The sequence below is a fragment of the Nipponia nippon genome, unplaced genomic scaffold, assembly GCF_047370975.1.
Source record: "Nipponia nippon isolate SJK-2023a ecotype South Korea unplaced genomic scaffold, ASM4737097v1 scaffold_10, whole genome shotgun sequence".
Classification (NCBI taxonomy): domain Eukaryota; kingdom Metazoa; phylum Chordata; class Aves; order Pelecaniformes; family Threskiornithidae; genus Nipponia; species Nipponia nippon.
The window spans coordinates 12,988,485-13,001,879 of NW_028262291.1; the positions used below are offsets into that span (position 1 = coordinate 12,988,485).

At 38.1% G+C, this 13,395-nt stretch overlaps 1 protein-coding gene across 4 annotated transcripts in view; it reads left to right on the plus strand.

The window, feature by feature from the left end:
- Positions 1-13,395, plus strand: part of DENND5A (DENN domain containing 5A) — a 71,503-nt gene that overhangs the window by 41,062 nt on the left and 17,046 nt on the right. For 2 of the 4 annotated variants that reach the window (XM_087745465.1, XM_087745474.1), the window contains 8 exons: positions 511-828; positions 2,971-3,186; positions 4,116-4,350; positions 4,812-4,962; positions 5,597-5,690; positions 8,763-8,894; positions 10,466-10,618; positions 11,491-11,595. In XM_087745465.1, coding sequence (XP_087601591.1) covers positions 511-828; positions 2,971-3,186; positions 4,116-4,350; positions 4,812-4,962; positions 5,597-5,690; positions 8,763-8,894; positions 10,466-10,618; positions 11,491-11,595 — 1,404 coding nt within the window. The remainder of the gene's footprint in view (positions 1-510; positions 829-2,970; positions 3,187-4,115; positions 4,351-4,811; positions 4,963-5,596; positions 5,691-8,762; positions 8,895-10,465; positions 10,619-11,490; positions 11,596-13,395) is intronic. The other 2 variants (XM_087745481.1, XM_087745487.1) reach the window with 1 other exon arrangement.

Here is a 13,395-nt window from a genome sequence, read left to right on the forward strand (position 1 = left end):
AAGTGCCTTAGTTCTCAAGCTGCTTGAGAACTAAAAAGAGAAGATAACTGTATTGCACCTCCTGCAATATCAGTACACCTTTTAGAATGGAATTCGCCAAATCTCTTAGAGGAGCGGAATGATAATCTGAGCAACAGCCAGTCACCTGCTTATGTATGCATGTGTATAAAATAGCGTTGCAAATATCCTGTAGTTAAAATCTAGCTGTATGTGTATGAAAAATTTTGCACATCTTTACCTAATATGTGCTACAATCTCTTTTGTACCTAGTAAACAACTTAAGAGTCTTCTTTCTTAGTTACCTCCTTGAAAGACCTGGAAATTGTGATGCTTTCTTCAAAGCCAACCAACCAGTTCAGTTATGGTTGGGGCAAGTCTGTTTTACAAAACAACCAAACAAATGCAAATATATTTGAATCTTTTAATAAGCACAAAACCCAAAGATGAATAAAACGTGACCCTTGTGCTTAGTGATATTGTAATGGTATCCTGTTCTAAATTAAATCCCAGGCTAACCTGTGCTTTGTGGATGTAGACAACCATTTCATCGAGCTGCCAGAAGACTTACCCCAGTTCCCAAATAAACTTGAGTTCATTCAGGAAATTTCAGAGATACTGATGGCTTTTGGAATTCCACCTGAGGGAAACCTTCACTGCAGTGAAAGTGCCTCCAAGATGAAGAGCCTCAGAGCATGTGACCTGGTTTCTGATAAAAGAAATGGGAACATAGCAGGATCACCTTTGAATTCCTATGAGCTGCTAAAGGAAAATGAGACTATTGCAAGACTCCAAGCACTTGTTAAAAGAACAGGTGTGAGTCTGGAAAAGGTAAGCTATGAAATTACGTGTATTCTCTTGGTCTGCAGTAGCAGGTCATCTGAACTCATGGTCCAAAGACTCCATTTGTCTGTCTTCACTAGAAAGAGCTTTATGTTAGTGTGTTCACAAGGCTTGTGAACACCTGTAGAGACAGGGGCAAGCTTGGGGGAGAGAGGGAGTGGGACTTAACCCCCCCAACATCGAGGAAAACCTTTGGCTATCCCCAAAGTGTTTCTTTGCCAAGATAATGTGTTTAAAACTACACCTTGCCTTGTTTGTTCTTGAAGATATATTCTAAATTTACACCACTTTCTTAAGATTTACATGGCTAAAACTGACATCCAGATAATCCTGAAGTTGGAACCCAGTCTTGGTTTCTATAGGTATCTTTCTCATTGTGTGTAGAATATGTATAATCTTGCTTGTATATAATATGCTTGCCAGAGGGATACTGTGATGCTTTTTTCTGGTTGTTGTTGTAAAGTGCAGTAGTGTCTGATTCCCAGCAAGTGAATGTGCACAGCTCATGGTGACCCTGGTTGGATTTTTTGGGTGATCAGAATTGGGGAAAAAAAGTTGTTGCTCTTTTTGCAGAAAAGGTATTGCCTGAGAGACCTCTGTGGGTTTTTTGAGCCTTTGTGGAATGGAATGAAGATTTTATCAGCAAAGGTTTTATTTCTTGCATGTTTAAATTGTCTTGACCAGTTCTTCATTGCTGAGCCTGATTCCTACCTGTGTGACTGTAACTTGGGCTACGGGTGGGGCCAAACAGAGATAGAAATTGTGTCCCCTACAACAGGTTGGGGAGGAGAGCCACTTTGTGGGGAGGGAGCTGCAGGGGGGTTACAAGAAGTGTTTGGTTACTAGACAGGGTTATATGCTCAGATCAGCTGTGTTCATCTTCTCAGGTTTTTCTTGTGCATTGTTTTCTTTTTGTTCGGGGGAAAATTGGTAAGAAGCTTTTGTTCTTTTGCTGAATGGATTGAGAAGCAATGGGAGAAGTACAGGTCTTTTTAAATGTCTTCTAAGGTTTTGCACATTTAGGCCTTATCTACTCTGTGCTTTCTTCCGTAGCAGTTAAAGTCCTATTTTACTAGCCTTTTTTGTGATGATAGGAGTGTATAGGTTATAGCTGTCAAATTATCTCAAATACTTAAATAATTTTAAAAGCCTGCTTAATACCAAATACCCAATTAATGAAGAATGTATAGATCCCAAGTGCTACTTATGGGATGCAGTTAGAAGAAATGGCTGTAGTATGCTATTTGTAGCTGGCCTTGGACTGCTGTAACCAAGGTGCTTTAAGAAGCGTAGGACAGCTGCAGCAACTGCATCATTGTGCAGATGTTGTAAGCTTTAGGTATTAGGTCTAATTATGTATCGCGGTGCCTCTTATAATAATTAACAAAGGCAGGGGTAGCAAATGTGTAGTCAATATTGCACGTGAATGCTTGTGACGGTTTTTTTCCTTAGATACTCAAATCTTATAAAAACTAATACGAATGGAGTATCTGAATCTTATATTGCTGTTTTCATAAATCTTAGCCCACGTGTTAACTGAAAATGTATTTTATTTCATTAAAGATTACTCTGGGCTGTGTAGTGATGAATTGTGCATTACACTGCTAAGGACTTAGGTTAAAGGAAATTGGCTACTAGACATGCACAGCTTCTTTTCGCTGTGCATTTCTGTCTGCATTTGAAAGCTGGTATGTATTGAACTGTAACAGTTCTAAACCTGGACTTGTGTTACACCAGACAGACATATCTATTTGCCTAATATGCAGGGGTAGTAAAACCCCCTAAAAAGCCTATGCAGGTGATTAAAGGGTAAAAGAAAGTAAATGAAGTATATGGCATACATGAGCATGTATATAGTTGTTATCTATGCTTTTTTTAATCTAATGCATATTGAGTGAACTAGTACTAAAGTAGGTTATGGTTTATTATTGAAATTAGAACTTTTATAGACAAACGTTTCTTTCTAGATTTTTTCATGTTGCTGTCTTATTACAGTGCTTGAAACTTTATTGGAATGTTAACTTGAGGAGTAGCAGCTGAATGGCAGATTAAGATCTTGTATACCTAGAATAACTGACAAAGCGACAAAGCAACAAAACAAATTTTTTTTGTATTCCTTTACTTTCTCAGTTGGGGGTGCGAGAGGAGACCAGTAGCAAAAAGGATCTTAAAATTCAGTGTGATGAAGAAGAATTCAAGATTTACCAGCTGAACATTCATATCCGTGAAGTTTTTGCCAACCGCTTTACACAAATGTTTGCAGATTATGAAGTATTTGTCATTCAACCCAGTCAGGACAAGGAATCTTGGTTTACAAACAGGGAACAGATGCAAAATTTTGATAAAGTAAGTTGTAATAAGATATGTCAACGTGAAAAGCAAAACACTATTCAAACCTAAGACTTTGTTTATTGGGCCATAAAATGGAAAGCAGTACTGTCAAAATTGTATTTTCTTCCTTAAATTTCAGTGTTCCCCAAAAAAGTCACATCTTGTATATTATGTGGAAAAATATATACATACACACACTTAGAGAGATAAAGGTACTCTTTTAAGGATACTGTAGAAAAATACAGCTTGCTGTAAAGAAATAGCTTAGAAAGCCTAACTTTATGGCCAACCTCTACATTAAGGTTAAATATTACTAGTGAAAATGATGAAATTTTTTTTTTTTTTTTAACAAGAGGAATTGCTGAATATGTTAATGGCTAAAGCTATGACCCCACACAACACTAACATACGTGTGTACCAAATGTATCCCTAGCTCTTTCCTAGGGAAACACAAGACCTCATTCTTCAGATGTTACTACTGTCGTCTTTGCTGGAGATAGGTATTTGTCAGCAGGATAGTTCATGTGAGTGAAGATTATATTGCAGCACTGCCTGCTAAAACACTAATCTGATTCCCATCAAGCCATATGAAAAGATTCTCATCAACCTCATAAGCTTTGAGCCCAGCCAGAAGTATATAATATCCACACCTGTGGTACTGTTATTGTGGTTTGCTGGAATTCTGTTGAAATTTTTAGAAAATTAAGGAAATGGTAAAATCATAGTTTAATAATTATTGTGCTATATAGTAGGTGATTGTCACGAAACTGAAGATTTCATATAGACTGCCTGTTTCAGAGATAGAATTGGTGTGTGTAGCAAAACTAGGCTTGAAGTGGCACCAAAGCACTCTAATACATCCTTGATTAGAAAAATTGGTGCTTTGGGTGGATGTATCTCGCTCTGCAGGCTCCCAAACGCTCTTATCTCTTCTTGTCTGTTAGGCATCTTTCTTGTCGGACCAGCCTGAACCTTATTTGCCTTTCCTCTCGAGATTCCTGGAGACCCAAATGTTTGCATCTTTTATTGACAATAAGATTATGTGCCATGATGAAGATGATAAAGACCCTGTTTTGAGAGTATTTGATTCTAGAGTGGATAAAATTAGGCTGCTAAATGTTAGGACACCAACTCTGCGCACATCTATGTATCAAAAATGCACAACCACTGATGAGGCTGGTAAGAGTAATAAGCCACTTTCTTGACACTTAAGAAAATACAACTGGTCAGTGCTGTTTGTTGTAGACATTAGGTTAAAGTTGAGTAACGATTCGTGCTTTGAAACATCAAAAAAATAGACCAAAAAAGCTGAGGCGTAAAGCTTAAGTGGGGGACTAAATGTTACATAGGAAGCTGAGATGTGAGATGAATTTCATGTAAAGTTTAATTGAACTCAACTGTTTTCCTGCATGCTTTGTGTGAAAACTGTTTGAGCTTAAGAAGATAAACCTTTTTCTCCTTTTAGTGTCAGTTCTTTGATATTTAATAAACTCTTGTGCTAGTGTACCTGTTGGGGTCAGTAAGAAACTTCCACCTCCTCTCTTAAATTTGAGATCGGATTTTATTTGAGGATGTGTGATTATAGATACGTGTCTGATTAAGACATCTTTAAAAAAACCCTAACTTTCTTACTATTTCAGAGAAATCTATTGAATTAAGGCTAGCGAAAATAGATCATACTGCAGTCCACCCACACTTGCTGGACATGAAAATTGGACAAGGGAAATACGAGCTTGGATTTTTTCCCAAGCTTCAGTCTGATGTTTTATCCACTGGACCAGCAAGCAACAAGTGAGTAAGCTAGGACAACAGGTGCTGGATCTTGGCGAGATCTATAGAATGGTATTAAAGCAGAGATATTGGAAAGCAAATTTGGTATCTTTTTTTTAAAGTGAGAACAAATCAGATGATATGGGTGGGTTGTGTGTGGTGGGGTGTTTTTTGTTATGACTCGTTTTTTTCTTTTTTCTTTTTCTTTTTAAAATCTGGACTTCCAGAAGCACATTGACTTAAGAAAGCCCTATTATGTTTGAGGTTATGGTTGATGTACTTTGAGTTACTTATAATTACTGTTGATATAAAAGCAGATCTCCTTATTGGATCTCAGTTAAGAGCTGGCAAATGTTTTGGGATATCTTCTTATAAAACCTTTGAAAGAAGAGGAAGAAGGTGTAAATTGTAACTGGATATCATAAAAGAATGGAAACATACAAAGCAAGTGTATGTGATCTAATTTTCTGAAATCCTTTGGTTGCCCAGTGTTGGATTCTTCTACAGAGATTCTTTGTGTGTATTTGCAGCTGCACTTTGATGTAACTGATGTCGACATGTTCAATATACAATAAGATAGAAACTTATTTCCCCCGTTGCTGCTCCCCTTCACCTAACTCTTGACATTTGCTTAATAATATTCCTCTGTCCATAGGTGGACAAAGAGAAATGCTCCCGCACAGTGGAGGCGGAAGGACAGACAAAAGCAACACACAGAGCACCTGCGTCTTGACAATGATCAGAGAGAGGTGAAAACTGTTCAACTATAGAGATATGATTTTTTTTTTTTCCCTAATGGCTTGAAAAATGCTCTATAAGCTTCAGGAAATGTCTAGACAGTTACTTGCAGTCCATCTCTGCTCTCCCTTATTTGTATTTAATACAAATGAAGTTCCTGGTCCTTAGCAGACCAAAAATACTTAGTTTGCTTATTCTAAAAGTTATGCTATTTTTACCCCCTCTCAGGACAAAATTATTTCATCCCATGTATAGGAGAGTTCCCTGAAAATGTCATCACATGCTTTAAAGTTTAGAGAAAAAAAAAAAAGGAGGGGGGGAGGGAGGAATTAATCTTAACAGTTTTTAGCCATCTATTTCATAACGCTAATTAACTTTAAGTCACCCTATGCTTCTTTTGTATATTTGATGGAGGAAAGATAACCACCTCCAGAGAGTGATTAATTTCATCCTAAAATCAGAAGCATTGCCTTTTGGAGTTGCCTGTTTTTCTTCTGTAGACCCTAAAAGAAGTCTTAAGGTGGCAGATTGGCGCATAACCTCATGCTAAGGTGGGGATGTGAACCCCACACATACTGTCAGGTTTGTGTCTGCCTGTTTTTACACAGCACAGTCTGATGCTGATTTACCCACCTTCTGAACTGCTAACTTCTCTCTCCAGTGCTTCTACAGCTGACACAGTTATCCTTTGTGGTGAAAGGATTTTGAAAGATCTGGGTGATGTGAACTAATTACAGCACTCTTTCTGATTCATATGATACAGACTGCAAACTGTTACACCAGGTGTTGGTTTATGGGTAATTCCAAGAATAATCTGGTTTAAAATACCAGAATTCATTTTTTTTTTGTTTAGTAACCTCTTGCCTTGTTAAATATCTTCAGAAAAGCTTCGTTTGGAATTTTAAAGCAGTCTTGTGTCTGTTAAGATAGTGTTGTCCAAATCAAATATCTTTGTCCAGTTCATTCTTTTATGGTAGTGATGAGTTTAATTGCCTTTCCAGTGTACTCATTTCCAGAATTTTCTCATTGGTTTGTTAAAATTTTGTTGAAGTATAGTGTCATCTGTGTCATCCATAACCATGTAATAGAAGAATGTCTACGTAATAAAAAAAGCTATGAGTAGTTTCTGGCTTTGACATGTTCCATATGCTCAGATAACTCTAAAGTACTTTTTACTTGGAAGTAACAGAAGTGAAGAATAGTTGATTTGTAACCTCATTATTGCTTTTAACAATTATGATGTTTAGCACATGTAAAATTCTGAGATTTCAATTAGGTAATTACAAAGGCAAAAATCTACCTCTAGTCTCTAGGGTTTTTTGCTCGTTTTTTTTAACTGACTCTTCACATGTTGATTATCCTATAGGAGTTATTCTGTCACACGAGGCAAATAATTTCTGAGGAATAAAAATTACAAATACATGCTCAGGTGAGGGTACCAACTGCCAGGTTATTCTGTGCTGGTGTTTTAGGGTTTTATGCTGTACCTTGTTAATTACATAATACTGATCGGACGTTGACCCTCTCTCCCAGGTGAACCAGAGACTTTCCTATTAAGTTGGAAAGAAAGGGGAGGGAGCCTTTCTGAGGTGAACGCTGGGGATCAGGCTGAGCAGGAGGCAGTGGTTTCAAAATGCAGTGTTGTGAGTTTTAGACAAAGTGAAGATTTGTGGCAGCCAGCAAAAATCTGTGGGATTGAGACTTAGTGGCTTTTAACTTGCAAATATTCGTGCCCAGCGGAGGGCAGAGTTTACACCAATCTGATGGCTGAATACCGTCTTTTCTTTTTTCCTTTCAGCTTCATTACTTATGAATTTATTTTTATGTTGAATGCTTGGGAGTTCTGCATTGTATTATGTCTTCACTCTTTTCCTTTTCTGTTTTGCATGCTTGCTTTTATTACTTCATATGCGCTTACCACTTCTGCTTTACATGGTCTGCTTGGCTTTTTGCTACCAACTTGTCCTGCCAGCACCTGGACTTTCCCATGTCAGAGCTTCAGTTGCAGTTATGTTTAGACTGGGACCAGCATGATTGGCCCTTCATGCCCTCTATAAAATCTGTGTCAGAGCGTTACCTGGTATGTCCAATGCACAATATGACTGTAATCATGGTTCTGGATAAAGATGCATAATTAAATGTATATATCATAGCTCCTTAGTGCAAGGCTGATGGAGAAGGTGTGGTTTTCCCTCTTTGCAGAGATCATGTCATGTTTGATAGATCTGTCTAGTCACTGAATTTTCAGTTGGTCATTATTTCAGTGTAAGCTAGGGAAGTTACCTATTAATCTGAAGTATGTACTAATTGTGAGTATTCTGTCAGTGCCTGTACAGGACTTTATCACTTATTGACAGTTAGCTGTGCCCCAACCGATCTCTGATCACCTGTCTTTCAAAACATTTGTCAAATTATTCTTGTCTCTGAGGTGAAAAAAATGGCAACTCCTTGATGGCAGTAACAGGAGCAGAAAAGCTCTTTCAAGTATAGTGTGTTCAGGAAATTATTTTGCTCAAAAATGCAGATGGTTCACAGCTGAGAGCTGCTAGTAGCATTTTGCAGCTGCTTCCTGAAAGACTGGGAGGGTGGGTAAGAAACAGGAGATCTGCAGGAATGCAGGGCATAGCACAGATCTCAGATGTTGTCAAGCTCCAGGCAAAGCTTTCTTGCAGTGCCCATGTAGACCAGTCTGCCGTTTGAATAGTCTTGGTCATTATTACAAACTTTCATTTTATATGAAAAAAAATAACAAGACCATTCTCAGTGGTGGAGGGAGTAATTGCGTCTCTATGTATCTAAATATCCTTGGCAGCTTGTATTGTGTTTTTGTTATTCAGCAATGTGTGTTGTAATACTAGACAGACAATGTAAATGGGGATTTGACCTCCAATGAAATAGTACCTTAAGTGTCTCAGCCCAATATAATGCTGGATATGAAAAGGAGCCTTTTCTGAAAGGGGATCTGATCCTTTCCTCCTCGTTGCACAGGGGTGGGTTGTAAAGATAAGTTTATCCTTTTCTCTTACCAAAGTAGTCTCACTTGCACTTTTATCTGTATTTGTCAATTTTCTTCCCCAATACAGAAGTATATCCAAGAAGCCAGGAATCTGGGCAGCACTATTCGTCAGCCCAAACTGTCTAACCTCTCTCCATCGGTAATTGCACAAACAAACTGGAAGTTTGTAGAAGGCTTGTTGAAGGAATGTCGAAACAAGGTAATAGAGAGAATATTTCTGTTCTCTTGCACTTCATATCCATCCTTTATGGACCATTTTTTGGCCAGTATGTTTGAACCCCCCTCTTCTACCATCTGTTTCTGCTTTATCCATATAAAGATTTTTGAATGGTATCTGTATAAAGATTTTTGCATGGTAGTGAGAAATTAATGAAGAAATAACATATTTAGAAATTCTGCAAAGAGTGGAAATTCTATCAAGCAGATTTATGATAGAGAATGTCAAATGATAGAAAGAGACTGAACATTCTGATGGGTCTTTATCATCCCGCTGCCCATGTCCATTATAGTTTATTTCAGTTATCACTAATGAGACTATACTATTTCAACAAGAGTGGTTATTCCAAAAAGAGGAGTTTGTGGTGAAAATGTAGGAGCTTTTCTCATAACTAAAGGAAGTAGGTTAACAAACTTCTGAAACGTAAGTTTTCAAGCATGTAATGAAGAAATTTGGCATTAGTTTGTAGACATGCTTCACCAGTATATATTTGACAATATATTCATCTGAATTAAATGTTAATGTTTATACTAACACAGCAAAGAGAATAATTATCAAATAGATACATTCTTGCCTTGTGTCAGTGGAGGTAATATAGCAATTGTATACAACTTTTTGTAAAACTGTTTAATATGTGCATCTACTTCTGATTTCACTTTCATTTTCTGTATGTATGAAACTGTCCAAATAATCCCTTTCATTCAACAGAGGCATGTGACAGTGAAAATAGTTTAAGAGAGACCTAACTGTAGCTGTTAGCAGAGAGAGAAATTACCAGGGCAGGTGAGGAGGAGAAGAAGCTAGAGACTAACTTAGAGTTCTTCATCTCAACTAAGACTGTGCATAGGTGCCTAAGAGAGTATTATTTATTTGAGAGCTACTCTAGAATAGTGACAAAGATGAAAAAATGTCTAAGAGATAAGCAGAAGTGATTGCCTAGTCACTTTTCCCTCCAGGTATGTTGAATATGTTGTGACTGGGAGACTGTACTCTAAGAGTTGGCGAGAACTTTATTGACCAGTATGAAATTGTGCACGATTTAGGAGAATGTAGCTCATTGGGGAAACATGAGACATGCACTGCAGAATGGGTTTGATTTAAATGCAGATACCCTTCTGACAAAACAGGGTCTCACCAGAATCACGTATCCCCCTGCTACTTGGAACCACTTTTGCACGTCCACCTCCCCCCAGGGAGCATACTGCTCCCAGGCCAACACTCAGAAGCCTTCAAAAACACCCAGGACTTGTGTTGCAGGGCCTTGCTGCTAGGTCTCTAGCTTGTCAATGTGTGTCCTGCTGTTCCCTTTGTTGGGGTTACTCTGTGGAGGCTTATGTGCCCATTAAAATGATCAACACTCGTTCTACCATGGCTTGAAAAACAGGGATAAAAGAAATGAAGTCCTCCACTAGCTTCAGAAATACTCTGTACGCCCAGTTATTCTGCCACATTGTTGTTATCATGTGCTTCCTTGTTGGCTATTTAAAAAATCTAAGTGGTCTTGGAAGTTCCCATGGAAAGACTTAACTCTCTTTTGCCTTGTCCTTTTTGAGACCAAGAGGATGTTGGTTGAAAAAATGGGTCGAGAAGCTGTGGAGCTAGGTCATGGTGAAGTGAATATCACAGGTGTGGAAGAGAATACCCTGATAGCCAGTCTGTGTGACCTCTTAGAAAGGATATGGAGCCACGGCCTGCAAGTCAAACAGGTGAGAAACATACAAACAGGAACATTCCTGTATGTTGCAGAGCGCACTTTCCTAGAGTCATGTTATGCTCTTCCTCTCTCTGCTTTCTGAGGATACCTTGTGTGTGTATACAGACGTGTTAAATACTTGTGTGTGTCCCCAGCCTTTTTTATGTCAGTTACTGCCCCCTTGTCTGTCTCCACTTTTTCCTCTGGGGTATGTGCAAATGCACATGTAAATGTGTTCCACAGATGACTTCTTGGAAGACTTTCTCTCCATTTAACCCGGGGTTTTTGTTTGGTTTGGTTTTTGGGTTTTGGTGGGTTTTTTTAATAGGATGGTAAATAAAACTGTTTCAGTGTTCTTCATACTTTCGTTACTGAACTTGCATAGGCTATAAGGCTGTATATGCTAAAGGTGCTGTCAATGGGATATGGTATGGGGAATTTGTTTTCATGAAGGATAATTTAGTTTTTAAGAGTAAAACCTGTGCTATTTTGGTTCTTCTGAATGATGTAGGGATAGTTAAGTGACGTTTACAAGATCACTAGTTAGAGGCATTTTTTTGTATGAAATTAATAATTGTTTGTTGTGCTCTTCTGTTTGGAGTTGCTTATGGAACTAGATGGAGTTTGGAAGGCCTTTATCCTTTCCTCCTCCTTTGTACAAAGGAAGAACAAGGACAGTGAGGGTTACAACTTTTTTTAATAGAATATGCAGAATAATATATAATTATATATATATAACACAATCCAGACAACTGTAATTCAGTATCTCTGTTCCCAGCACCCAAGCACCAGTGTTTAAATCTGCTCTCCTTCAAACTATATAGCAGTTCTCTATGTGAAGATTTATCATGTGATTCTCTCCCTTCCCTCTTGTATATCACTTAGGATAGAAGCTGTACTGCTTTCGTCTTAGAAGACAGAGCATCAGTATACTCTGCTTCAACTCAGATTTGGGCCTTTCAGACCACCAGACGGCCAACCCTACATAAGGTTAATGCTTTGGATTGATTGCAGATGTTGGCAAACAGTGCTGAATGGTGGAATAAAGAGAGTGGTGGAACATAATAGAGGCCTGATGGAGGAAGTGCAGTGCATCTCGTATTATGACCCACAGTTTGAAAACAAACAAACAAAAAGCACCACCAATTCTCTGTGTGCTCTGGCCTTTATTAAATATGTAAAAGCCTGCTGCTTTATACATCTATGTAATTTTATTTTTCAATAATGCGCCAAGGAAGACTCTTCTTTCTCAATTGACCATAGTAATGAGGATGGCTTTCCTTCCACCAATCCCTGCTTTTACCTCTTCCCTGCTGATGAACCTTGATAGTCCTATATTAGCTACCTACTGATTCTTCCACGTGCAAAGTGAATCCACACCTTCCTTTGCCCAGAGCAATGCAGGAGAGTTGTCGGATGTAGGGTCTAATGACTGAAGTAGTCTGAACTTTCAGAAGGCCTTGGTTATTCCCTTGCCCGTTCTCTGTCCCACTGCTTTCCTTAGGCTGTCTTCCTTTCCCTTATAGACACATCTTGCATCATCATTGCTATTTGGTGAAGTTAAAGGAGAGTAACATGATGGTAAAGGAAGTGGGCAGATATATACTGCATGAGTTCTTACATTCATCATGATTGTTGATATCTATGTGCTGCAGGATCCTTTGTTTGCTGCTTTATGTTGCAGTTCTTGCCATGGCAGGTAGTTGCTGAACACTAGACTGTGTGTGCATGTGTGTGTTTATTGAGAGAAATGCTATTTTGGATGTAACTGTTGCCTGATTGATGTTTTTTATGCTCTCTTTTTATGTTTTCGTAAGTCTTGCAATTTTGGCTTTCCATGTTGGATCTGTCAGGTACACACATGAGGCATTGAGCTTCTCTGGACTTTTTTTATATCTTCACCACTGAATGCACTAAATTTTTAACAGATTTCTCTCAACACAGATGTTACAGACACTCTAGGCTTTATCTTCTGGAGGCATGCCACTTCTGGAATAATCCCTCATGGTTGTTAGTTCTTTATGTCAACTGTAGTGAGTTATAGGATTGAAGTGTTTAGAGATTTTTAAAGATAGTTTTTTAAAAAAAATATTTCAGAGTTGAACCATAATTACTGCAACTCCAGGAAGGCACTTACATGATTGCAGATTACATTGATAGTGCTGAATTGACAACTGTTGCTTTACGGTCCTGGTTTCTTTCTGCACAAAGCTGTAAATAAAAATATGGCTTTATAATGTGACTGGTTTTCTGAAATGCAGAATTGCTAAACCTTTACTGGGATTTCAAGTTAATATAATAATTTAAGAAGATGATAAGTAATACTAATTAATTTCCTCTGTAAGTAATTCCAGTTAATGTGCTGGAGAGCCCCTGTTCAATTACTGCTGCCTTTCTGTGGCTTTGCAAGCTTTTGATTTATCATGCAGAATATTTTAGGATGAATCCAAGAATCTTTTTAGTTTGCCAGCGAAAGATTTCCTCACACTCTGCTTTAAGCCACCAGAGGTTTAAGAAAGCAACATAATGAGCAAGGTGCACCTTTTAACATAATTTGACGGATTTATCTTGGCCTAAATACTACATCCCAAATTTTAACTCCTAAGTTAGTTTTATAATGTGTAGAGCTGGAGTATTCTTGCTGATAAGCTTTCATTGTCCTGCTTGTGTTTTGAGTTGTCTTTTCTTACTGTGTTTGTGATTATCCAAGTCCTTTGCTTGATGAAATTGAGGGGGATCTTTTGAGGTTCTGAAAATTGACAGCAGGCACCTATAGCCCTGAATTTCCCT